General features: G+C 38.6%; 3 protein-coding genes across 4 annotated transcripts; 1 reads left to right on the forward strand and 2 right to left on the reverse strand.

Moving 5' to 3' along the window:
* Window positions 1-8,199: 8,199 nt before the first annotated feature.
* LOC127448316 (gamma-crystallin M2-like) lies at window positions 8,200-9,082 on the reverse strand. The gene is made up of 3 exons (XM_051710758.1): window positions 8,964-9,082; window positions 8,632-8,874; window positions 8,200-8,534 (listed from the first exon to the last, which is right to left on the reverse strand). The coding sequence occupies exons 1-3, from the start codon at window positions 8,991-8,993 to the stop codon at window positions 8,262-8,264; spliced, it is 546 nt and encodes a 181-aa protein (XP_051566718.1). The 5' UTR covers window positions 8,994-9,082; the 3' UTR covers window positions 8,200-8,261.
* Window positions 9,083-10,394: 1,312 nt separating this feature from the next.
* Window positions 10,395-11,312, forward strand: LOC127448333 (gamma-crystallin M2-like). The gene is made up of 3 exons (XM_051710780.1): window positions 10,395-10,517; window positions 10,635-10,877; window positions 10,973-11,312. The coding sequence occupies exons 1-3, from the start codon at window positions 10,509-10,511 to the stop codon at window positions 11,243-11,245; spliced, it is 525 nt and encodes a 174-aa protein (XP_051566740.1). The 5' UTR covers window positions 10,395-10,508; the 3' UTR covers window positions 11,246-11,312.
* Window positions 11,313-24,634: 13,322 nt separating this feature from the next.
* Window positions 24,635-25,608, reverse strand: LOC127448319 (gamma-crystallin M2). Of its 2 annotated transcripts, XM_051710763.1 has the most exons (3): window positions 25,465-25,608; window positions 25,080-25,322; window positions 24,635-24,940 (listed from the first exon to the last, which is right to left on the reverse strand). In XM_051710763.1, exons 1-3 carry the CDS (start codon window positions 25,471-25,473, stop codon window positions 24,668-24,670), a joined length of 525 nt encoding a protein of 174 aa, XP_051566723.1. In that variant the 5' UTR covers window positions 25,474-25,608; the 3' UTR covers window positions 24,635-24,667. The 2 variants fall into 2 exon arrangements, with proteins under 2 accessions (XP_051566723.1, XP_051566722.1); XM_051710762.1 differs by lacking the exon at window positions 25,465-25,608 and having other exon boundaries at window positions 25,080-25,343.
* Between the last annotated feature and the right edge of the window lie 379 nt (window positions 25,609-25,987).

The raw sequence follows: 25,987 nt of genomic DNA on the forward strand, positions 1-25,987 counted from the left end.
AAAATATAGTTACTAAAATAGAGTATAGTTACTTCATCTCATGTGAGTGATCATTTTATACATATATTTTAAAATTAAATTTAATTAGGAGTAAAACTTTGCAATGAGGAAAACAATGGCTGAGTGCAGCTTTAATTATGTTGTTTTGAGAGTCACCATCTTGTGTGTGTGGAACATTAAGGACCGTGCATGCAATTTTGATAATCTCAGCAGTAACTCTTTATTTACACCAGGCAAGTAGGCTATTGTTCTGAAAGCAAAACACAACTAATAATAAAAGAAACTGTAGGCTGTCATCTGCTCGCGACCAACACAAAGCAGACACATTTACTCATGTGACCCTCTACTTCAGCACTGCTGAACCTGATGTGTGTTGTGCTTTGAGCGGCTCGTGATGTATGAGCAGGGTTGGGAGTAACAGAATACATGTAACGGGATTACATATTTAAAATGTAAAATATAAGTAACTATATTCCACTACAGTTACAATTTAAATCATTGGTAATTAGAATACAGTACATTCAAAAAGTATTTTGATTACTAAAGAGATTACTTTGCATTTTATTGTCATTTGTTTCATTTAATATTTAGTCCTTTCAGATGGAAACCATTTATACATATAAATGATGTGATCCAAAGTGCATTTGAACAGCGGTAAAACACATTCTTATGATGTGTTACATTCAAACAAGCAGACAGAGAAGTATGTTTGAAATAAAGAAGAAACAGAAATAAACCTTGTGTAAATTGTCAGTTTACGCTAAGCTTTTTCTAGCCATTTTACATGCACGTGTTACCAGGCACAATCATATTTTATTTTTTTTTATCAAGAAAATTTATGTTGGATCATAATTTCTTTTTTTCTAGTAAGACCTTTGATATTAGGGCAAAAATCTTATTCTTGATAATTTTTGTATTGTTTTCCTGTAAAAATATCTAAAAATCCTTAAAACAAGATCAATTCAGTTTATCTTGTTTTAGAAACAACACTGCATAAGATATTTAGGTTTTTCAGAGAATGTATTTTTAACGTGTATTTTGTCTTGCTGTTCTGGCAGAGTTTTTATAGTCAAAACAAGTACATTATGGGGAAGTGCATATACTGATTGTGATGGGACTGTAGTAGAAGAAATGCTAGATTGGAGTGTGCTAGTGTGCATCTATGATGGAAGGGCTACAAGAGTTTATGTTTCTCTTGGGCAGTATTCTGCATTATATTTATCTCTTGTCTCTGAAAATCTAGCAGGGAAATGTGTCTGTAATGTTTTGAGTCAAAGCAAAATGGGAAGTGATCATTTTACTATTTGCTGCAAAAAAGGGGTGGATGTATCACAAGCTGTGGTGGAGAGAATTCCAATTTCAAAATGGCTAACTGGGATAAGATAAGGAAGTATGTCAAAATAAAATGATGGGAATGGGTGAACCCATAGAAGAGATAGAAGATTTTAATAATTAGTTAAATTAAGTCCTTTGGAGTACAGTAGAATAAATAATTGGTAAAAAGAAAGGGGTTAGCTGGAGGAAAGCAGTTCCATGATGGAACGAAGAATGTAGTGGTGCAGTCCAGAATAGCGATAAAGCACTAAGGAAAGTAAGAAGACCCTTCTCATATATTGACTTCATTAATTATAAGAGGGCACAGTCAATAGTTAGAAGAGTAATTCGGATTGCTAAAAGAAGCTATTGGAGGAAATTTTGTTATAATATAGGTGAAGAAATTGAAATTAATGAAGTGTGGGATATGATTAGGAAAATGGGAGGGATTCAGAGAAACATCAGTATACCAGTCCTAAGTAACGGAGACAAACTTGCAATAACAGACATTGATAAAGCAGAGGTATTAGCTGAAACCTTTGTAAAAGTGCTCAGCAATACTAACATTTCAGAGGACATGAGGATGCGCAGAGAACAGAGTGTGAGGGAGAACCCACATACAGTATATTGGAAAAAAAGGTCCATCCGGATGTACCTTAGATTCAGATTTCACTCTGTATGAAATTAAGAGATCTCTTGCAGGGCCTAAATAAACATCTCCAGGGAAAGATGAAATATGTTAAGACATGATAAAACATCTACCAGATTCATTATTGTGTACCATCTTGTGCCTTTTTAACAAGGTGTGGCAAACAGGGAACCTAACCTCTTCCTGGAAGCATGGGGTTATTATACCAATTGCAAAGCCAGGAAAAGATAATTCGCAAGCTATTCACTACAGGCCCATAGCATTGACATCTAATATGTGCAAACTGATTCAACGTATGATAATTTTTAGGCTGGCTTATGTAATTGAAAAAAAGGATATTTTTCCCCATATCAGAGTGGCTTCTGGAAAGGACGAAACACTATGGATACTGTTCACTGTTTGGAAGCTGATATAAGAAAAGCACAAGTCAATAGAGAAGCGTTGGTGGGTGTGTGTTTTTGATGTGGAAAAAGTGTATATGTTGTGGAAAGAGGGGCTCTTAATTAAACTGTATTAGTTTATACATCCAGGATGTATAACTGGATTGTGAACTTCTTGTTTGGCAGAACCATACAAGTTAGAGTGGGATCTTCCTATTCCAAGACATATCCAATAGAGAATGGAACTCCACAAGGTTGTGTCTGCGTCCCTATTCTTTTTGATATAATGATCAATTATTTTATCTCTCAGATTGATACTGGAATAGGGAAGTCATTATATGCAGATGATAGGCATTATGGAAGAGAGGACGTAATATTCCATATGTGGTTAAAAGCATACTGCTGTTAGCGAAGTAGAAAAGTGGTCCAACAAATGGGGCTTTCGATTTTCAGTGGCCAAAACACAAATAATCTGTTTTTCTCAAAAGAAAACTACATCGATGTAACCCTGTGTAATGTGAAATCAGCTGTGTAATGTGAAATCAACATAAATTAATTGTAAAAAGAAAAAGACAATAGATATGAAACTGGTTACAGTAATAATAAGGTAATCAGAAATTATTAAAAGGCGTATGGCGAATGAAAAAAAGAAAAGAATTAAATAAAACGTATGCCATTATAATGATTGACATGGAGATAATTGTCCAACCACGGGAGATCTAAATCTGAAGTCCCGCCATACCACGTTAGTCACTAGATGGAGGGAGCCATTTTCTTTATTTTCCATGAGACTGGCGATGTGAGCAGAATGATGCTGAAGTGTGAATCATTTCTGAACAAAAAGAAAAAAGTTTAAAAGCGTTGGCGAGGATAAAACGGAGACATACGTTTTGCTTTCTTTGGATTTGGTGAGTGCATATATTTGATATACAGGCGATAGTTAATGTGATTAAAGGTGCAATATGTAACATTTTTCTTGCCAATGTGTGAATGGCTTGTAACGCAATTTAAAAAATGAGCCCTTCCCGGACTTCCTAGGTTGCCTATAAAAGCCTGTAGACTGATTTTCACGTGAAGGGAGCGGGTCGCTTTTGCCGGGAAAATCCAAAGGATGTGACGTTTATGTGCACTCCCGAGAGCCTTGCCTCAGACAGTAGCTTCTCTTCCGCTATTCAACAGCAACAACAAAATGCAACACTAGGTAATGTTATCTTAGAGATGGAATCCAGCAAATGGCCGGCTCCCAGCACAACACCGACTCCTACACAAACTCAGAGTAAGCCAAAAAAAAAAAAAAAATGTATCTACTGAATCCTGTCGGGCTAAGCGGGAACGTGATCGTGGTCGAGCGAAATCTAGAGTGAACATCTGTAGGGCATTTGATTCCTGGAGGAACCTTCGTTCGGTTTTGGGGATCAAAACCGACCCTGAATTGATGTTCGTCTTATTGGACAGGTAAGCTTACATAACTGCAAAGCATCTGTGTAATTTTAGCTAACTTGATCTTGCCTGCTAACGCTGACGAATTGCAAGCTACATTGCTTCGTAACTTTTAAATAATTTCAACGATCTTCTCTTTATACTAAAAGTCAGGTTAATGTCAATGTTAATCTGTATTTATTCAGCAAGGTAAACTACAGTAATACATGAAATGAATGCTAGACAATGTTCAAGATGATGTAAAAAGACCCATTCGTTAATGTAACATAACTTGGTCATACAGAAAATATATACATTCTCTTATTATAAAACGATAGCGCATCGATATATCAAAATGACAGCTGTGATGGAATCACATCAATACTGAATTGTGTCAACATATTTATAATTTTATAAACAGCTACAGTCATCATCCACCCAAATTTAGCTAACAGCTATTGATAAAGCTAGCTAACGCCGACATAGGCTATCATATAAATGCAGTCAAGGTATCATGCAAAGAAAAGTGATTACTTCAAACTACAGTCTCGCATAGTCAGACCTATATCCACACTTTGTTTTAGCCCTGTTCCAGCACTCGAGAGTCAAATATAATATGCAGTCTCAAAGTTTGTAATAAAACAATCATAACTGTGTAATTTTAATTATGATACCTCATCTGTCAGCATGATGTCAGTGAATCACGTTCAGCCTCTCCACTCCGCGTCCAGATGGAGTGTGTGTGTGCGATCACGAGCAACAGGTAGCTGGCTGCAGTTCACATAATGGCCACAGGTGTCATTAACAACAAGGGTTTCTGAATCTTACATACTGCACCTTTAAATATGCTGATGGTGTATTAAACAGAGAGAAAATGAATTTCTTTATCAGATGGTAATGCTGATAAATACTGATGTTTACAAGTTAAGTGAGATGTATTGGTTAAAGAATGATATGTACATGAGTTAATAATGTTCACATATATATGATAATGAGAGTAAAATAAGTAGCTCCGAAGCTAACTGAGCTGCTGTATTTCGGTAGCAATATAAATATTGAATATGTTAATACTGTTACTGTGTAATGTTGTTAAGTCAGTAATTGTGAAATGTGTTGTAAATGGATTCAAAAGAGTATCATTTATTTGAGCAAGTTGAATATATGCTGTGAGTTGAAAACTCCCTGTTGGACAAACAGGACAGGTTTTTTTCTATGGTGGAATTAAAATCTCCCAGTATGGTGATGATGGAAGATGGCAAGTCAACCCAGTGAGATGATGAACAGTGATTAATGTTGAGAGCCTAAGTTCAAACAACTCAAAGGACTGTGGTAGGAATGTTCCAATTAATTATTTTTTTCCAGAGGAACGGAGCTGAGGTTACAATTGTTTCCTTCAGTGACTGCTCAAATATATTTTTCCTGCTTGGATGATCCACAAAACTTATGTCACATGGAGTATGTCAAATACTTGAAGTTATATTTTTGAACTAAAGGTTTTGAATCTACTAAACTGAGATTACTGAATGGAATCTAAGAGGCTGACTTATTGGAATTATTTTTATTTTTATTTTTTATTTCTTTATCTGAACTGAAAAAGGTTATCATATTGAATGGAAGTTAATTGAAATGTCTGAATTTCATAACTGTGGATATGATTATGTGTTAATATTGTGTGATGGCTCATTCCAGGGTAAAATCCTATAGCTCATAGGGTGCACCCAGGTATAAATAATCAGGTATATTATGAGTGATACTGGAAAGAAATTGTGAACAATTAGTTGTAACTTAATTTATTTTATTATTTTATTTTCTTTACTAGTGTTAAACCATTTATTACAAAGGACAAAGTTCATTTTTCAATACAGAATTATCTGGCTACTCTTTCAGTGTTGTTTCACTCAACTGCACCTCTCTAGTCGAACCTATTGGCCTATAATTAGAGTTAATACATAACTCCTGATACGTGTTACACAATAGTGAATCTTAATATGTTTGGACATCAGCTAGAACAAGTAACAGTTATCAGATTTTTAGGAATATGGATGGATTTAAAACTGACTTTTGGAGTGCATATACAGAAGCTGAAAGAGAAATGTATAAAAGGCATCAACATATTAAGATGCTTGGCAGTTGATTGGGGTGCAAGCTGTCAGTCACTTAGAAATATATGTTGTGCATTAATTAGATCAGCTATAGATTACTGAAGTATGATATACAGTTCAGCATCTAACACATAACTGAAAAAGATAGAGGTGATACAATCACAAGCTTTGTGCATATGCTGTTGAGCATTTAGATCATCACCAGTTTCAGCAATGCAAGTGGAGATGTGGGAGATGCCTTTAGAAATCTGAAGGATTAAATTAAGTATGACATATTGAACTACCTTAAAGGGTAATTTGGAGAGACATCCAGTTAAAAAAGTGTAGGAAGATTGTTGGGAATACGAGTATAGTAAAATAAAAAGCTTTGGATGAACAGTCAAGGAGGCACAGGGTGTGGGATTAACTGATATTGATATTGCTCCTTCTGTGACTGTGTCAGTAACACCCCCTTGGCTTTTTTCAAATGCCCTCAATTGACCTCCAGATACATGAAGATGTTCATAACCAAGAAAGGTGCCTTCCTATAAACATATTAGCGCAATAATATTTAAATCAGACATACAAATCCATGATACAGATTTTTACAGATGGATCAAAAGAACCAGGTTTAGGATTTAAAGTGGAAACATCAGTATATATACCACATTTTAAAATCACTATAGCAAAAAGGACAACAGACCATATAACAGTATTCTCAACAGAATTTGTAGCCATTCTTCTAGCCCTTCAGTGAGTAGAAGAAATACAACTACTGACAACAGTAATATACACAGATTCATTATCAGCCCTTACAAGCACGTCAGGTGGAATATCAACATCACGACAAGACATCTTGTATGAAATCCTGCAGAGCCATTTTAGAGTACGGCAATTAGGCTTGGCAGTTTTAATGGGTGCCGGCTCATGTAGGAGTTGAAGGCAATGAGGTGGACCATCTAGCTAAGCAGGCTCTGAGACGATCACAAGTTGATATTAAAGTGTCACTAAGTAAATCATAAGTGAAAGGACTAATCAAGGTTGCTGTAATGAAGAAATGGCAGGAGACCTGGGATAATGAATCTAAGGGAAGAAATATGTACAGTATTCAGGGACAGGCTGTAGTTGAGAGGGTGAGATAACAACAGACAAAAGGACATTGTTATGTCCCAATTACATATTGGACACTCTGGTTTAAATCACAGTTGGAAAGAAAGAGTCTGGTGACTGTGAAAACTGTGGTCGTTCAGAAACAGTTGAACATGTACTTTTAAAGTGTGTTGTTTATGAAAAAGAAAGAAATCAACTTCTTCAAGCACTTGAGATAATGGGAATCATTAACATATCACTCCAGGTTATTTTGAGTAGAGGTCCGGGGCAATCACAAATATATAATGAATTATTCACATATTTAAATGAGACAGGATTAATTAACAGGAATTAGTATGTGATTATGTAATTAAAAAAAATATATATTTTTTTTACACTATACAACCATATTGCGCTCCACACTCCAGTCCAGTTGGTGACGGAAATGCACCTCTAACGTTGGTTTGCCAACTGCCATAAAACACTAGTAGAAGAAGAACAACAACAAACTCAGAATCCCATCTTTCATTGTAATGAAAATATGGTGGGGAGCATAGCCGGCAAGTGCATTCGTGATCGCATCTCATCTCATTTATCGTAATCAATCATTATAAGCATCTAAAAACCACATTATATGTTTGATAATATATAATCTACCCTTCAGTGCACTTGCTGTGATCTAATCTGTCCTCCAGTGCATCTGCTGTGACGTGTAAGGTAAGATTTATTTTCATTACAGTGCACATTAAAGAACTCACTCAGGGAGGTCCGTCAGTACAGAAGAAACTCATGTGTGAAAAGAATCACATGAGCACATATTATGATTTTAATTTTATTAATTGTCCATTCATACAGTACTTTTATCACAGATACTGTATGTCCACTTCCATGACATTTTGTTTTATAGTTACTTCCGTTAGACCCTACGTGTCAACATTTCAATGAATTTAGCTGTTGTTGCCACCTTATTTGAGCAACTAATAATTTACTAATGATATCTGTTTGATATTGTTTTTTACACTCATAATTTGAATTACAACATATAAAAAAATATATTTACATTGGAAAATTCATCTGATTAGGCCAATCTATAATCTATCAATGGGAGGCCATTAATAATATTGTTTAATTAAACATTAGCCTATGTATTAACATATCAATTCTATTTTTTGTTTCACGGAAATTACTGGAAAAATCCATAGGTCATACAATAACAAGTGTATCAGAACATATTGATACATTTAAAGAAGCAAAAGGATTTAGAAGATTTTGTTTAAAAATGCTTTATTGTAAAGTAACTCCAAATTTGTGACATTAGTAGTTAACTTTTTAATAATAGGAATCCATGATGCGCCTCATGCTCATGAATCTCATGCCACCCATGTTGCTGAAGCTTCTGTACTCTCCAGGCCTGAAGTAGTGCATCCTGCCTCTGTAGTTGGGCTGCTCATACATGAGCCAGTGACCGTCCATCACATGGCAGGAATTGCAGTGAGACATGCGGTAGCGGTCCATGATGTTGTCACAGTCATCCATCATCTCGTACATCTGGCCCATGAAGTTCTCTCTCTCGTAGATCCTCATTCTGAAGGGTCCTCTATGCTGTAAAGTATAAAGTTAGAAATGTACAAATTGTGCTAAATTGTTATAAAAGCATTAATTGAACAGCAAAGTAAAGTTTAGTATATTATGCTCTTACCATAGGGATCATTCGACAGGACCTGATGCAGTCACTCATTCCAAACATAGACATGTAATCAGCATACTCGCCCCTCTTAAAGAAATACTGATTTCCCATGAAGTTGGGACGGTCATACATCATGAAACATCCACTCTCCACTCTGCAAGAGTGACAGCGGCTCAGGTAAGGGGACATGTCAGCACAGTCGCTTGTGCACTCATATGAGCGACCCTGGAAGTTCCTGTCCTCATAGAAGACCGCCTGAAGATGTAAACCATATGAGGTTATTAAAAATGTCATGTATGCATATCAGTAAATATTGCATTCAAATATCTTCTCTCTTTTCTTACCCTGCACATGCTCATTCCGGAGGTAGTCATTTTTTTGCGTGTTCTGTTTCTTAAGCTGCTTTGCTGTTTTACACTGTACTGTCCACCTGCCAGCTTTCGTCCTTACTTTTATACCCCTAGCAAGCTAAAAAAAAAAAAAACTGAGCTTTCTATTTGGATAGACAATCTCCTGACTCAGCAAACAGTATGGAAGCCTTTAGAGTGCTTTCATTGTTGTCCTGTGGTGTAGGCTTTTCACAATAACTTTTTCAAAGACTTTGAAATACAGTTTTGTTAATTTGTGTTTCTTTGTATGAAATCATGTATCTTTGCCCATGTAAAGTTGCATAGTTGTTTTCAACAATGCTATTCAAAATGTTAAAACAATGGCTATTTACAGTATATGACTAACAATTACTATTGACTGTTTAAACCTGCTGTGTGATTCACTAGCTTTTTTTATAAACCGTGTATCACATACTGAAATGAAAGGACAAAATATTAAAGCACAAATACAGTTATTTGTTTAGAATCTTTCCAAATAATTTAAATCTGCAAAAAATACCAGGTTCAAAGAGATTTTGTTTTTCTGTTTTTCTCTTCAATCTAAAATGTAGAATCTTTGAATTCTGATACAAGGTTCTTCTTCATACCCCCCAAAATAAAAACAAAACCACATCACAGACTTTTCATGACTTTCAAAAGGTTAGGTTTACCTTTACTGACCATCAATGTGTGAAATTTGACTGTGCGGTGAAACAGTGAAAAGCTGCTAAGTTTTCCACTATGTGGAATGAGGACAGCATTGTACTATGTTCTCCATGAGATCTGTTTAGTTATTTTAAACTACATTCTCCATTGTGATTATTTTGGTCTACAATGGATTTTATATATATATATATTTTTTTTATTTATTTATTTTTACTGTCAGATTTTATTTCTGTGTTTGCAAAATCCTGCCACATCAACCTGTACATGGTGTTCACTATTGCACTTAGCAGCTCAGGTCATGCAGGGTGATTTTACAGCAGTAGTTATTACTATAAAATACAATGTGATAAAAGTTTATCAATATTAATGAGTTCTACTAAAATGAGAGAGTGATATGTCTCAAGAACAAATATAAATATAAGGTTTTAATAACCTCAGGGGAAGGATATGGGAATTTTGTTAAATTAATTTACCAACTCTGGTGAGATGAAACTCTTTGTTTTGAAGTGAAAAAGATACAATGAATATGTGTAGGAAGAGCAAAGAACTCCACACATATATAGTATCCCTTTAGGTTCAGTTAATTGTTTATTAAAAACTCAAGAAACACCATGCTAGCCAACAACACTAGGTACTCAAGAATGATAAACAGGAAAACATCTCAATCAAACTGACATATTGTGAAAGCATTTCAGTTTTCCATGGGCCTCTATTCCATGTTGCTTGGTCAGGAGTTTTCACAATAGGAGGCACATTTTCTTTAGGTTTAGGCAGGTATAAATGTAAGGGTTAAAATGAGTAGAGTGTCAGTGTAACAGTACGAAAGTGCTTTAAAGGACTACTACCACCACCGTCATGGGCAGGGTAAGTATAGCTGATAAAATGTGAAATAAAAAACAATAGTTAATCTTATTGATGGCTCTTTTCCTTGAATAAACATTTACCCAAGTGGTTCATTGTTTCTTGTCATGTTCCAAAAAGATCATCTTCTACGAGGACAGGAACTTCCAGGGTCGCTCTTATGAGTGCATGAGCGACTGTGCTGACATGTCCTCCTACTTGAGCCGCTGCCACTCTTGCAGAATTGAGAGTGGATGCTTCATGATGTATGATCGCCCAAACTTCATGGGAAATCAGTATTTCTTTAGGAGGGGAGAGTATGCTGATTACATGTCTATGTTTGGCATGAATGAGTGCATCAGATCTTGCCGTATGATCCCTATGGTAAGAACATAATAATGGACTTTGCTCTGCTGTTCACTAAATTCTTTTATAATGACAGAGCACAATTTTTATTTTTCTTATTTATACCTTGACAGCACAGAGGACCCTTCAGAATGAGGATTTACGAGAGGGAGAACTTCATGGGCCAGATGTATGAGATGATGGATGACTGTGACAACATCATGGACCGCTACCGCATGTCTCACTGCAATTCCTGTCATGTGATGGACGGTCACTGGCTCATGTATGAGCAGCCCAACTACAGAGGAAGGATGCACTACTTCAGGCCTGGAGAGTACAGAAGCTTCAGCAATATGGGTGGCATGAGATTCATGAGCATGAGGCGTATCATTGATTCCTATTATTAAAAATGAAATTGCAAAAATTTTCTAAGAACATGTGATACTACAATAAATTCTAGAAATAATTTCTAAATGTAAGGTTCACTCGTTTTTAATTTTTTTATTTATTTACTTATTAATTTGTTTTGCCTAATTAAAAGATTTAACACATAAAGAAATGAATAGCACTTTGGGCTATAATTCAGATGATGCACACTCATTTGAGATGAAGACTCCCGACATACTGTATCAGTAACCTAGAAAGAGCAATTTTACACTTCATGGTGTGGGTCTCCCTGCTTGGGGGCTGACATCTTGTGATCACTTGATCAATCATGCCTTCAATTCAACATACTGTAGTTAGTAATAATAACAACAAAGTCATTCAAGTGCTTTAAACTGAGCTGTTCTATGGTGGATGGTGGTGGTTCTGAATAGGTTTTTATTTGGGAGTATACAAAACTTCTATTCTGCAGATATTTGAAAAAGTGTTTCTGTGGGAGGTCATATTTTACCACCAGTGGTTATTTAATCCTGCTCAGTCTGTTTAAGTTTTAACAATTTATTCAATCCCCTTGTTTTCCAACTACAGACCCTATCTCCGACCTACATATCATGTAACTGTAATATAATTATTGGCATGAAGATACTGTTTGTCTGTGCAAAAACAAAAAAAAAAAGAAGAAGAAACAATTAACACTGCACCCAGCCAGTCATGCATTTCCCCAAATTAAATGCCTGATCAGAACCCTGAGAACAAAATTTGGTTATGAAGAACATTTGATCCATACAATATAGAGCAACAATATGTGAGCTTTCATTCATTGTGAGCCCTCACAGGCTCGCTAAAAAATTAAGACAAGCAGACCACAAGACTTAGGTCAGCCATGTACAGAATCATCCTTATAAGATAAGAACAGTTGACTAACCCTATTCAGTTCAACTGATACATATACTGTAAAATTCTTAACTGTAAAGTGTTTTGTTGTGGAATCATAATTTAGCTACTCCTAAGTTCCTGACTTTATTCAAGGATCGTTGTAATAATTCTTCAGAATTATTTTAAAACTGTTAACCTGTAAAATCTGTCCTCAGTTCTCCACATGGCGTTGTTCATACGGTGGCTTGTACCCCTCAAATAAAGTCATCAGCCTCTGGGACAGACTTGAAGATGTGGTGCTGGTCAGTGTGTGTAACTATCAGATGTGTGGGGTAGAGCATGCCATAAGAGATATCCATGGCTCTGAGCTGGGCCTTCACCCCGTCTCAGCTGAGAGATCAAGGAACAGGCTGATTTGATGACCTCCATATAATATCTCCTTCAGTTTCCTGGCTGCCCTCAGAGCCTTTTCTTTGTCTTTGTAATTCAGGAACTTCATCACAATCATTCTTGGAGCTATAGGGCGATTTGTATTAACTTGTCCTACCCGGTGTGCCTGTTCAGTGATAGAAGTGAAAGTGAAAGTGTCGCCCAGAGCTTTGGGGAGCCAGTCTTCTAAGAAGGCACATGTATCCGATCCATCTTTTTTTTCAGGCTAGCCAACCAGCCTCATGTTAGAGCGTCTTCCGCGATCTTCCAGGTCTTGTACTTTACTGCTTAATGCCTCGGTTGTTTCCTCAAGTTTTTTTACTTTTTGCTAAAAAAGTATAACATCCTCAGTTTGCAAGATTCTCTCCTCTGTTTCTCATTCTTTTTGAGTGTGACAGTAAATCCGTTTTAATGCCATTAATAGCCTCCAGCATATCGGCGGATTGTTTAGAGAGATCATCCTTCAGTGAACGAATAGCGCAGAGAATAAAGCTATTTGTAGCCACGTTTTCATTAGCCTCGCTCTGTTCATCAGCTACCATTTTGCTAGCCTAGGATGAGCTATCCACATCAATCTGCTGTGACTTTAACTATTGCCCCGATTTAGCAGGTTTTGGTGGCATAACCTCTCGTAGGTCTTCTCCAGTAGATTTAAACACATGTACAAGAGTTTTGGTCGTTTTAAACTATTTTTTCCCCAGAAATTATGCGACAAGCCAAAGCCGTGTGTCTTATCAGCTACATGTCATAACAAGAAGTAGCCTGGCTCCCTTTAACCCTTGTGCACCCTTCGTTACATGTGCATTCTTCTTTGGGGTCTTTGGGGTCAAACAATTTTGTACCATAATCATGGAATATTTGTAAACAAATGTAATTACACTAACTTCACTAATTTAAAAACTTGTGAAGTTTTTTGGGGAGGGGTTGTGATATTTATATATATTATTTACCTCTAAATTACTAAATTACATCATTAATTTTCATATAAAATGAGATAATTTTATGTTACATTGACTTCAGTGAAGATCTACATTTCTCAGTATAATTCAGGGAGGAAATATGAAAAAGGTGTCATGCATTAGGGGCAGATTGCTCCCATTTGGTGAAGAAGAAGAAGAAAAGAAAAAAAAAAAAACTTTTACATTAAAATTACCTGAAATTACATCTATAACCAGCAGACTGCTGCAAATGTCCACTCATTTGCCTGGTTGTAGCAAACAGATTTTTTTAGATCTTATCACAAGTTCTGCATTTTGATATACAATATATTTAGACATTATCAAAGCCATTTAAAAAAAAAAAATCACTATTTTTGATAAGGTCTGGCATTTTTTGGGTTTGAGGTGTTTTGAAGTGTCAGTTATTTGCAATGATGCCACATTATGATTACAAACCATGGTGTTACAAAGAGAAGACTTAGAGTAAGATTTTGTTACCTATCATTTATTTCAAACATCACAATTCAAATTCAGTTGATTTAAATTCCAATAAATTAATAATAATAAAAAAATAAAATAAAAAAAAAATAAATAAAAAAAACAGAAATAAATTGAAATGATCAGGAAAGAACAGTGATATTTAATTTTGTGTACTAACATAAGACTTTGTGAATTTGCAATCACCCCTAAGCGTGAACATCCTCATTGTGGAAAAAAATCAACTCTCTCAAACTCAGCCTTTGATCTCTCTCTCTCTCTCTCTCTCTCTCTCTCTGTCTGTGTGTGTGTGTGTGTGTGCGTGTGCTCGTGTGTGTTGGTGTGCATGCATGTGCTTGGTGTGTGCTGTGTTATTGTCTCACCCCTTCATTTCTGTGTGTGTTCTGCATTGTGACCAGGGTTGGGAGGGTTACTTTTGAAATGTATTCCACTACAGATTACAGAATACGCTGTTAAATGTAATTTGTAACGTATTCCGTTAGATTACTCAAGGCCAGTAACCTATTCTAAATACTTTGGATTACTTCTTCAGCAGTGGTAGATTTTTTTTTCACTTGTTTTGACTATAAAAACTCTGCCAGTACAGTGAGACAAAATACACATGTTAAAAATGCATTCTCTGAAAAACCTAAATATCTTATGTAGTGTTGTTTCTAAAACAAGATAAATCAAATTGATCTTGTTTTAAGGAGTTTTAGATATTTTTACAGGAAAACAATACAAAAATTATTATCAAGAATAAGATTTTTGCCCTAATATCAAAGGTCATACTAGTAAAAAAGAAATTATGATCCAACGTAAATGTTCTTGATAAAAAAATATGATCGTGCCTGGTAACGTGCATGTAAAATGGCTAGAAATAACATTTTAGCTTAGCGTAAAGCTGACAGTTTACACAAGGTTTATTTCTATTGCTTGTGCTCCAAACTTACTTCAAACTTACTTCTCTGTCTGCTCGTATAAATGTAACACATCATAAGAAAGTGTTTCACCGCTGTTCAAATGCACTTTGGATTGCATCATTTATATGTATAAATGGTTTCCATCTGAAAGGACTAAATATTAAATGAAACAAATGACAATAAAATGCAAAGTTATCTCTTCAGTAATCAAAATACTTTTTGAATGTAACTGTATTCTAAATATCAATGATTTAAATTGCAACTGTAGTGGAATACAGTTACTTATATTTTGTATTTTAAATACGTAATCCCGTTACATGTATTTCGTTACTCCCCAACCCTGATTGTGGCTGATTTAATTTGACAAATTAAAAAAATACTGCTCTTTGTTATAGTGTGAAATATTCATTATTTTGTGTGATTGTGTGTGTGTGAGCATGTGCATTCCGCATTGTGGATGTGTTATAATATCACTCCTTCATTTTTGTGAGTGTGTGTTCTGCATTGATTTTATTTGACAAATAAAAAAATAAAAAATGCTTGGGCTTTATCGTTTCACCCATTCATTGTGGGGTAAAATTTGACCCCGAACACAAAGAGTGTGAGTTTTTTTGTCACACCACCTCCCACCAGAATCCAGCCCAATTTTTTATGTGTATATAGATAGCAAATGTTTGCTATTTGCAAGAGCAAATCCATCCTCAAAGCAATTTTCCTTACAGGAAAGTCCAACAGCTTTACCAGCTCCGGAAACCAAGGGCATGGTTTCCTTGTCCTCTTGTTTCTTGCACAACAGTTGGTGTAACAAGCAGACTGGAGTGACAACATACTTGTAAGCTAGGACGTCCATGTGGAGCTTGTGTCATGAAGAACCAAAGAAAAACCAGGGCACCCCAGCCCGAGCTGAATGCATCTGTTACAACAACTTTACATCTGGCCACTTGGCCCAGCACCACACCTTTCTGATAAAACGAAGGTGTTCTCCAAATTGCGAGGATGGCTCAAGGAGACGAGTGACTGCGTAATCACATATGACAAAGAACCCTCGAGTTGACCAAGCACTGGAGAGGTCTTGTGTGCTACAATCCCAGAGTGGTGAAGGCAGCTGCGACCATCAACCCCAACACCCGGTGGAATTTTTGCAGTTTTAACTTCATCAAGGATTGGAGAATAGACTGAATGCAGGCTTCTGTCAGATGAGTCGACATGGTTCCAGTGTATAGTTTCATTCCCAAGTAAGAAACCTAACTAAGCACCAAGGTACTCTTTGCCCAAATGACTTTAAGGCCCAAATGTTCCAAGTACGTAACAATGCACGCCAACTCCTCCGATTGCGATAAAAGCAACTAATTGTTGAAGGAATAAATGTTAACTTAATATGAATTTTTATCATTAAATTTACACAGGCAGCATGTCATCTCAAGAGCTGGTAGATAACATTTTTATTGTCTACTGTTTGTTTAATTGTTGTGTCTAGAGAGTCTGCTCACCTCTGGTTTAGAACCCTGGTCTCGCATGCCATACAGTAAGTAATTTCTTTACCCACTGTACTATCTGGGTCTTGGAATTGTTTGAGGCTCAGGGCATGATGAGTGTGAATTTCAGGCTGTTTTAAGTCTTTAAATGGAACTGCCGGTAAGCCTCTCCACTTCTCTTGACACCCTATGTGGTACTTCAGGATTTATCCCTTCACCACTGGTGGCATAGCCTTATCCAGTAGTCCTCGTTTTCTTTTAACTCAAATACCCCAAGCTCCCAACGATATTTTACTGGGATCAATAAAAGTATTATTTTAAATTTACTAATTTTAAAAAGACCATAATATAACCACAAAAACTAATTAAACAATGTAATTTCTGTAAATCAATATTTGAATCCTATCTTGTAGTGGGCTTGTACCCCAGTTTCCCAGTTTATGGTTTATGATCTTTCCCCTTCACCACCTCCCCTCTTACAGCCTTAGAACAATTATAAAGTGAGGGTAAGGACCAGGGTTCAAAAGTACAAAACTTTTATTTCTAAAAGTTCTTGCTTCTTTCTGAATAGGTGACGACCAAAGGGATGAACCTTTGGGATTCGGGCATCACACGGGGACCTTCACTGTGGATTTCTTGCAGAGTTTTGGATTTGATAGATCTTAGAAATCTCTTAATACTTTATAAGATAGAAACCGCTGCATGGAAGTGTGTTTTTAACAAGCATATTCTATAGAAACTAATAATTTTAGATTTTATAAGGCCGTTAAATGTAAAAGTAGACTATGAGTGTCTGTAGATTTGAAATATACTTTAGTTTGTAAATATTTATTGTCTTGTTGTATCTGTGAAAAGGAAACGTCTTGGTTACTGATGTAACCTCTGTTCCCTGATGGAGGGAATGAGACGTTGTGTTGATGTAGTGACACTAGGGGTTCGATCTTGAGGGCCCCAATCACCTTTGCTTAAAATAGAAAAGGCCAATGAAAATTGGCGAGTGGAATGCGTGCCTCGCAGCGAGAGCTCAACCATGCAGCGAGTTAGGTAAGGCGTCTCCCTAGTCCTGTTAAGGGGGGAGAAGGCACTTACCCAAGTAGGCTACTGGCGGTGCCTTTCTTAATTTGCTGTTAAGCAATCTCCTGCCGAGCACTTTCTAGAATAGTGCAGGGAAGTGCTCTTCCCTCTCCAGGAAGGGGAGCACTACGGAGACCACATCCTGCCAGAGGGAGGTTAACATGTGGAGCATATCTCACATGGACTTACCAACGGGGAAGAACACATATGGAATGATACCACAGGAGGACCCTATCTACAGAGAGGGTACGCAGCACAGTGGCTGAGACAGAGAAAGGGGGAGGGGGAACACAGGTTTCACCTAAGGGAGAAACCGAACAATGGAAACTCATCATACAGGATTACCAAAGGGGAATCACCACGCATGGAGCACTGAGCCCAAGCACACAGGCTCACCTGAAAAGGGGAATACCACGAGTACTGGGCCTGGTGGCATTACTCCTCCACTGAGTTCGTCACCAGACAGTGCTAAAGAATTAAAGAGGCGTCCGGAGTTCACCGGTACGGGGAACTGTTGTGGACAAAAAGTGCACACTATCACCTTTGAAAAAGGGGAAAGGTGCAATGCAAGCGGTACACCCAACCGGCCGCCTGGTCTACCTGCTGTTACTGCGTAACACTTGGGTCGAAACCGGGTCTATGCATAGGTTATAAAACCTCGCAAAAGTATTGGGCGTAGCCCAACCCGCAGCTCTGAATATGTCTGCTAGAGAGGCCCCCCTTGACAGTGCCCAGGAGGACGCAACACCTTTAGTGGAGTGCGCCCGGACCCCGAAGGGGCACGGCAATTCCTGAGACTGGTATGCGAGAGAAATGGCAGTTACAATTCAATGGGCCAACAAAATCAGCTGTACTACATGGGGGTGGAGTCTCCACTCCCCGCAGAGCATTACCTGCCGTGAAAGCACGTCCGCTGCACAGTTGAGGGCACCCGGAAGGTGAGTGGTTTGCAGAGACTTCAAGCTATGCTGACTCCAAAGGAGGAGGCGGTGGGTGAGATGCGACATGCAACACGAACGTATGCCACCTTGGTGGTTTATGTACGCTATGGTCGCTGTGTTGTCGGTTAGGACCAACACATGCTTGCCCTGAATCAATGGCCGGAGCCTCCTCATGGCTAGGGATACTGCCAGCAACTCTAAGCAGTTGATGTGCCACTGGAGTTGGGGCCGTGTGCAATGGGCAGGCAGTGTCGGGGCTCTGGACGGGGCACCAACTCCAGCCCAGCCCGAGTTTGACGCGTCTGTCATGACCACGATGCGCCTTGAGACCTGCTCTAGGGGAACACCTGCCCATAGTCTGACGGCACTGTGGCGTGATGGTCACACACCAGGTGCCATGTCGCCATGCCCACCTCAGGACTCAAGTCTGTAGCCAGTGCTGAAGCGGTCTCATATGCATCAACCTGAGGGGGAGAACCACCACCGAGGATGCCATATGCACCAAGAGCCTCTGAAATTGTTTCAGTGGCACCGCTACCTTCTGCCTGAAGGTCTTCAGGCAGGTCAGCACTAACTGAGCACGTTCGGTCGTAAGACATGCCCTGAGAGTGACAGAGTCCAACTCCATACTAAGAAAAGAGATGCTCTGCACATGGGAGAGCTTGCTCTTCTCCCAGTTGACCTGAAGCCCGAGTTGGTCGAGGTGCTGAAGCACAAGATCCCTGTGTGCACACAATAGATCTCGCGAGTGATCTAGGATTAGACAGTCGTCGAGATAATTAAGAATGCGTATGCCCTTTTCCCTTAGCGGGGCCAGGGCAGCCTCTGTTTGATAAAGACGTGAGGACACAGGGACAGACCAAAGGTGAGGACCTTGTTCTGGTATGCTCGTCCCTAGAAAGCAAACCGAAGAAAGGACTGTGTCGAGGAAGGATCGATACCTGAAAGTACGTGTCCTTCATGTCGATGGCTGCAAACCAATCCTGATGTCGTACTGACACCAGGATGCGCTTATGCGTTAACATCCTGAATGGAAGCCTGTGTAAGGCCTTATTTAGGGCATGCAGGTCCAAGATTGAGCGCGACCCTCCCCCTCTCTTGGGCACGATAAAATAAGGGCTGTAGAAGCCCTTGCGCAACTCGGCTACGGGGACGGGCTCTACTGCTCCCTTCGCCAGAAGGGTGGCAACTTCCACCTGAAGGACGGAGGCACCCTCGCCCTGCACCATAGTGGAGAGGACACCACTGAACCGGGACGGGTGTCTGGCGAACTGGATCACGTAGCCGAGGCGAATCGTCCTGATAAGCCACCGTGAGGGGCTGGAGAGCTCTAACCAGGCCTCCAGCCTCCATGATAGTGGCACCAGGGGGACGACTGGACTTACCGTGCCTGGGCAGGGTGGTTCGCAGCAAGGCAGAGCAGGCGCCCCACCTGGAAGACAGCCCAGGGGGGACGTGCTCCTCTGCAAGCCCGCAACGGTGGCCACTGACTGGCCCCAGAGACCAGCGCACTTACCTGTTCACCAGCTGTCTCTCATTGGAGAACGAGGGAATGGGAAGTACTCGCATTCGCCTGATTGACAAGAAAGACTTCCAGCGCCTGGTCATTGCAAATGCGCTGGCCCTCCTCGTCTGGACAGAATGAGCGTGCTGGGGGATGGGAGGTCTGCGGGGGCTGAGCCGGCGGAAACGCTCCCATGTCTTGCCGACCCGTCCGGCTGAGCGTCAGCCCAGGACGGACTGGGTTGGGGAGCAGCCGCGGTGGCTCCTTGCTTCATGAAGAAGGAAATGAGCCGCAACCGTAATGTTCTCATGGGCATGTTCTCGCGATGAGAACATAACCCTTCCACGAAAGCCACCTCGGCGTGCTGACGCCCCAGACACTCGAGGCAGATTTCATGGGTATCCAGAGGGGAGAGGTAATGGCCACATCCAGTAGTGCAAACACAGAAGGACATCTTTAAAAAGACGCCAAGCATTTGCACGAGCTCTTTTAGAAGGAAATATACTCTTTCTAATATACTCTTTTAGCACCTGCAGACTCAGGCTGCCGAAGTGCCCAGGGTTAACACAGCACTCAACCGTGTGAGGGTGACCGCTGATATGCACCGTAAGAATCCAGCAGCATAGCAAAGAGTGAGAGGATGAACACACATGCATTCAGCTCCGAAGAAAAAATCTGAATGAGTGATGCACGCCATCTCCTTTAATACCCGTATGTCCGGGGCGGAGAGTGGCATGCAAATTCCACTCGCCAATTTTCATTGGCCTTTTCTATTTTAAGCAAAGGTGATTGGGGCTCTCAAGATCGAACCCCTAGTGTCACTACATCGACACAACGTATAGTGAGTGACAGACAGGGAACTGTAGTGTCCAAAAAATTTAGCTCTTTATCACTACTTTTACACTTGACATACACTTGTGCTCAAAAGTTTGCATACCCTGGCAGAAATTGTGAAATTTTGTCATTGATTTTGGAAATAGGACTGATCATGCAAAAAGACTGTCTTTTATTTAAGGATAGTGACCATATGAAGCCATTTATCATCACATAGTTGTTTGGCTCCTTTTTAAATCATAATGATAACAGAAATCACCCAAATGGCCCTGATCAAAAGTTGACATACCCTTGAATGTTTGGCCTTGTTACAGACAAACAAGGTGACACACACAGGTTTAATTGGCAATTAAAGGTCAATTTCCCACACCTGTGGCTTTTTAAATTGCAAATTGCAAATAAGCTGTGAGGCATGTCAAGGTGTTGTCAGGCATATTGTAACTGGGCTTTTTTGTGGCATTGGCTTCTTTCTGGCAACTCGACCATGCAGCTAATTTTTGTTCAAGTATCGTCGTATTGTGCTCCTTGCAACAACCACACCATCTTTTTCCAGAGCAGCCTGTATTACTCCTGAGGTTACCTGTGGGTTTTTCTTTGTATCCTGAACAATTCTTCTGGCAGTTGTGGCTGAAATATTTCTTGGTCTACCTGACCTTGGCTTGGTATCAAGAGATCCCCGAATTTTCCACTTCTTAATAAGTGATTGGTTGTTAACCAGCTGTTTGTGCAGCTCTGGGAAGAGGAACTTGGAGACTCTGTAAAAAATGTTCAACAAGTCGTGAATGCAGTTTCTCAACTGCCCTAGTGAGAACTTCAGTCAACTCAGCATTAGAGGCTACCCTGGCCGGGTTTACTGCCCGCAGGGGGAAATACCAGCGAGCGCCTCACAGTGATATAGCATCCCCCTCATCATCTTCTCCATCAAACGTGATCAAACCATGTTTGCTAATTGTGGGGTGCAGATCAACACGGGTGTACACAACAGGCAAAGCCACTTGAGATTTAGAGGAAAGACGAAAGGCCTGAGCTGGCGACAAATCATCCATGCTCTATATCCTGTCCTGACTTTCTCATGTGGTAGCCGCAGAGGTTGTATATCAGGAGAGGGAATTGGTGTCAGCTTTCTGAAAGAAAGCCAGTCGAGAGCAAAGCATTTTTAGTTTCATGCCCTAACAATGAAGGCAATCAGTCTCTCAGTTTCACATGGTGGGAAGCACTTGTGAAGCACCATCCTGATAGAAAAATTTTTTTGCTTGAAAGAAACACACATAATAAAATTCCAATGCAATTGCAAATACACCGTAGTTTAAATGATACGCTTATTTTCGGAAGCACAACAGTGAGATGAAAAATAATCGAGATGGCGAAGCCATGCATCAGGCTCGCAGAATACGGGAGATGTATTTGTGACTCACGAAAATTTCTGATGAAATGGCACTGTGCTCTGGTTTATTTGTCTACACTGACATGTGCAGAAGGGCAGGAGCGTCAAGCACCATCTGCTAATAGACTGGTGTGATACTATACAGCTTTAGAGATATTTTCCCTCAAATATTAAGTTCTGCCATTGACGTTTTAAGACTTTTCACAATTAATTTTACAATTAATGCAAGGCTGGGAACAGAACCACATTGACCAGAAAAAGTTTTCTTGTTTGACAATATTTGATTGATTTTTACTGTTAATTGTAAACTGCATATTGCTGGACTAATGGACAGAAGCAAACAAATTAAAATTGGTTGGGGATGGTTTCTTTTAATAACTGCATGAGATAATTTGGATATTTGTCAAATTAAAATTCACATTTGAATGCAAACACTGTGGATTTGTATTTTAGATGTGTGCCAAGCCCGACAATGATGTAGGTGAAGGTCTTTGACCATTGTGTAATGCTTTCTTACTATAAGTTCAGTTTCAAAAAGTGTCTCGAGATTCCCACGTTCTGTTTCATTCAGTTGTACTCTGTATAGGGTCCTGTTTGAATAGCCCCTGTTGCTGCACTAGGCTCAGATAAATGTTGTAACCACAGTGAGGCAAAGCCACAAATGTCACATCACAACCAAGTTTAATCGAATACTACTAGTATCTGGGAATATTACGACCATACATACAAATGTACAGTAATTAATGAAAAACACTGTGGTACCTCTGGTATTTTAAAGCTTGAATAAGATTTGACAATATGAAATGGCTAAATCCTTTGATTTTATCAGTTTTTGCACTTTAGTTTAAAATGGAATCCACTTTTGTTAAAAGCCATGTATGTTCTTTGCAATAAACAATAGAATACGGTGCTGTTTGGCTTATATTTATTCACTGCACACACTTGTGCACTTAGGAGACAATGTCAATTTCTGGTGACCATGTCTTGTAGCTTTTTCCCCCTAACTGAAATAATGTCTTTAAAATTTTAATAAGGGATGTCAATTTAACTTGTCAGTGCAATAAATTACATGAAAATAACGCATTATAAAAATGAATGCAATTAATCATGCCCCTGATTCATATGTAAATTCGGTAAAAGGAAAGTTCCTATACCACTGAACAAGTTAAAGCTTGATGTACCACCTTGATGTGGCAGTAGGGACAGTCAGCTCCAGCTATACGGATAACACACCTTGACAAACCAACGAGAGCAACATGAATCACAGCCTTACACAGATGCGCTTTTATGCTCAAAAACAGTTGAAAACTAGTAAAACATTACGCAACCAAAGTGAGACGCTCCAAAAGCATATGTCTGATGCATAAGTACATAGACCAACAATTAAAAATAGCTCAGACGGAAGTAGGCCTATAATAGAGTTACTGTATGTTCAATGAAAAAACAAACAACATTCTGACTTTTAAGCCACGTTTTGTATTGTAGAAATGCTTAACTTATCTGCTGCCACAACATATGAATATGATGTGAAGTATTTGAAATTATGCATATACTGTATATATAATATCTGAATTATAATAGTTATTTTTAAATGTATAATATTTTTAATTATAATACTGAATTGTGCTTATTTGGGGGCATTTCTCAGTAAATATTGATGTATGTGATTAATTATTCTGCACAACATGTAATTAATTAGATTAAAAAATATAATCTAATGACAGCCCTAATTTCAATATAATTAGGTTATATTTAAAATTTGAATATGACTTGAATTTTTTTAATATTTAAGTGAGCCTGAGCTGGTGACAAATCATCCATGCTCTATATCCTGTCCTGACTTTCTCATGTGGTAGCCGCAGAGGTTGTATATCAGGAGAGGTAATTGGTGTCAGCTTTCTGAAAGAAAGCCAGTCGAGAGCAAAGCATTTTTAGTTTCATGCCCTAACAATGAAGGCAATCAGTCTCTCAGTTTCACATGGTGGGAAACACTTGTGAAGCACCATCCTGATAGAAAATTTTTTTTGCTTGAAAGAAACACACATAATAAAATTCCAATGCAATTACAAATACACCGTAGTTTAAATGATACGCTTATTTTCGGAAGCACAACAGTGAGATGAAAAGTAATCGAGATGGCGAAGCCATGCATCAGGCTCGCAGAATACGGGAGATGTATTCGTGACTCACGAAAATTTCTGATGAAATGGCACTGTGCTCTGGTTTATTTGTCTACACTGACATGTGCATAAGGGCAGGTTTCTCAGTAAATATTGATGTATGTGATTAATTATTCTGCACAACATGTAATTAATTAGATTAAAAAATATAATCTAATGACAGCCCTAATTTCAATATAATTAGGTTATATTTAAAATTTGAATATGACTTGAATTTTTTTAATATTTAGGTGAAAATTTTAAATTTAGTTTGTCAGCCTTTTTGAATGTGCCTTGTGATTTTTGTTTTGTTTTTTATGAGTGTTAATCTCATGGGATATTTTTGTGTTGTGTAGTCATCCAAATATTAGTGTCATTAATGATTTTTCACACTGTGCTTATTTTTGTGGAGAAATTATTTTATTGAAACACTAATACCAAGAATCCATGATACGCCTCATGCTCGTGAATCTCATGCCACCCATATTGCTGAAGCTTCTGTACTCTCCAGGCCTAAAGTAGTACATCCTGCCTCTATAGTGGGGCTGCTCATACATGAGCCAGTGACCATCCATCACATGGCAGGACTGGCAGTGAGACATGCGGTAGCGGTCCATGATGTTGTCACAGTCATCCATCATCTCATACATCTGGCCCATGAAGTTCTCCCTCTCATAGATCCTCATTCTGTAGGATCCCCTGTACTGTAGTGGAAAGATGTCCATTACATTTTATCAGGCAGAACTAATTTGAGATTAAAAGTATCAATACACTTTATTGTTAAACATTAAACAAACTGTAAATGTAATATTTCTTTAGATAAAATATACTCAAGGAACTCACCATGGGGATCATACGGCAGGACCTGATGCAGTCACTCATTCCAAACATAGACATGTAATCAGCATACTCGCCTCTCCTAAAGAAGTACTGATTTCCCATGTAGTTGGGACGGTCATACATCATGAAGCATCCACTCTCCACTCTGCAAGAGTGACAGCGGCTCAGGTAGGAGGACATGTCAGCACAGTCGCTCATACACTCATATGAGCGACCCTGGAAGTTCCTGTCCTCATAGAAGATGACCTGAAAATAAGAAGCAAGCATGAGGTCATTTGTTAGCCACATATACAGAATTTATATTTAGAATTTGACATTACAATTTATCTTTAGAATGTTATATGTCTGTAGCTGATTCATTAGTCAAAACAGAATTTTAAGAACGCACTTTGCCCATGATGTCTTTCAGCTGTTGAAGTTGATATGGCTCCAGTGCTCTGTCTTTGCTCTTGGCTACCTTTATATACCTGTCCCAGTTCAATGAATATGTGTCACCAATTGTATATGAATGCCTGACCTAGCATCACAGTGCACTGGCCTTTTAAATAGTGAACTGCTTTCTCCTTCTCCATGTGACTAGATCATGCTTTCCACCTGTACCATTGGTTCCAACAGGATTGAGGGAATGCTTTCAATGAATTTTTGTTTAAATGTGTTTAAAATATTTTTGGAAGAGAAAAGGATTCTCTTGAATGAACTAAAATGCAGGAAAAAAAATCTAGTAGTATGTTGTGAAATTGGTAGATTTACATTTTGCTTAGTCATGATATTCAGGATTCAAGTCCTAACAAAATAATTATATTATGTTTGTTATGTATTGTCCTAAATTTGTTTGGGCATATTTGAATACAAACATTCAAGACAGGCAAGTTATGCCGTGTTCTTTTTCTTTTAATGCAAATACTTGTAAT

This window comes from Myxocyprinus asiaticus, chromosome 11, assembly GCF_019703515.2.
Source record: "Myxocyprinus asiaticus isolate MX2 ecotype Aquarium Trade chromosome 11, UBuf_Myxa_2, whole genome shotgun sequence".
Lineage (NCBI taxonomy): Eukaryota > Metazoa > Chordata > Actinopteri > Cypriniformes > Catostomidae > Myxocyprinus > Myxocyprinus asiaticus.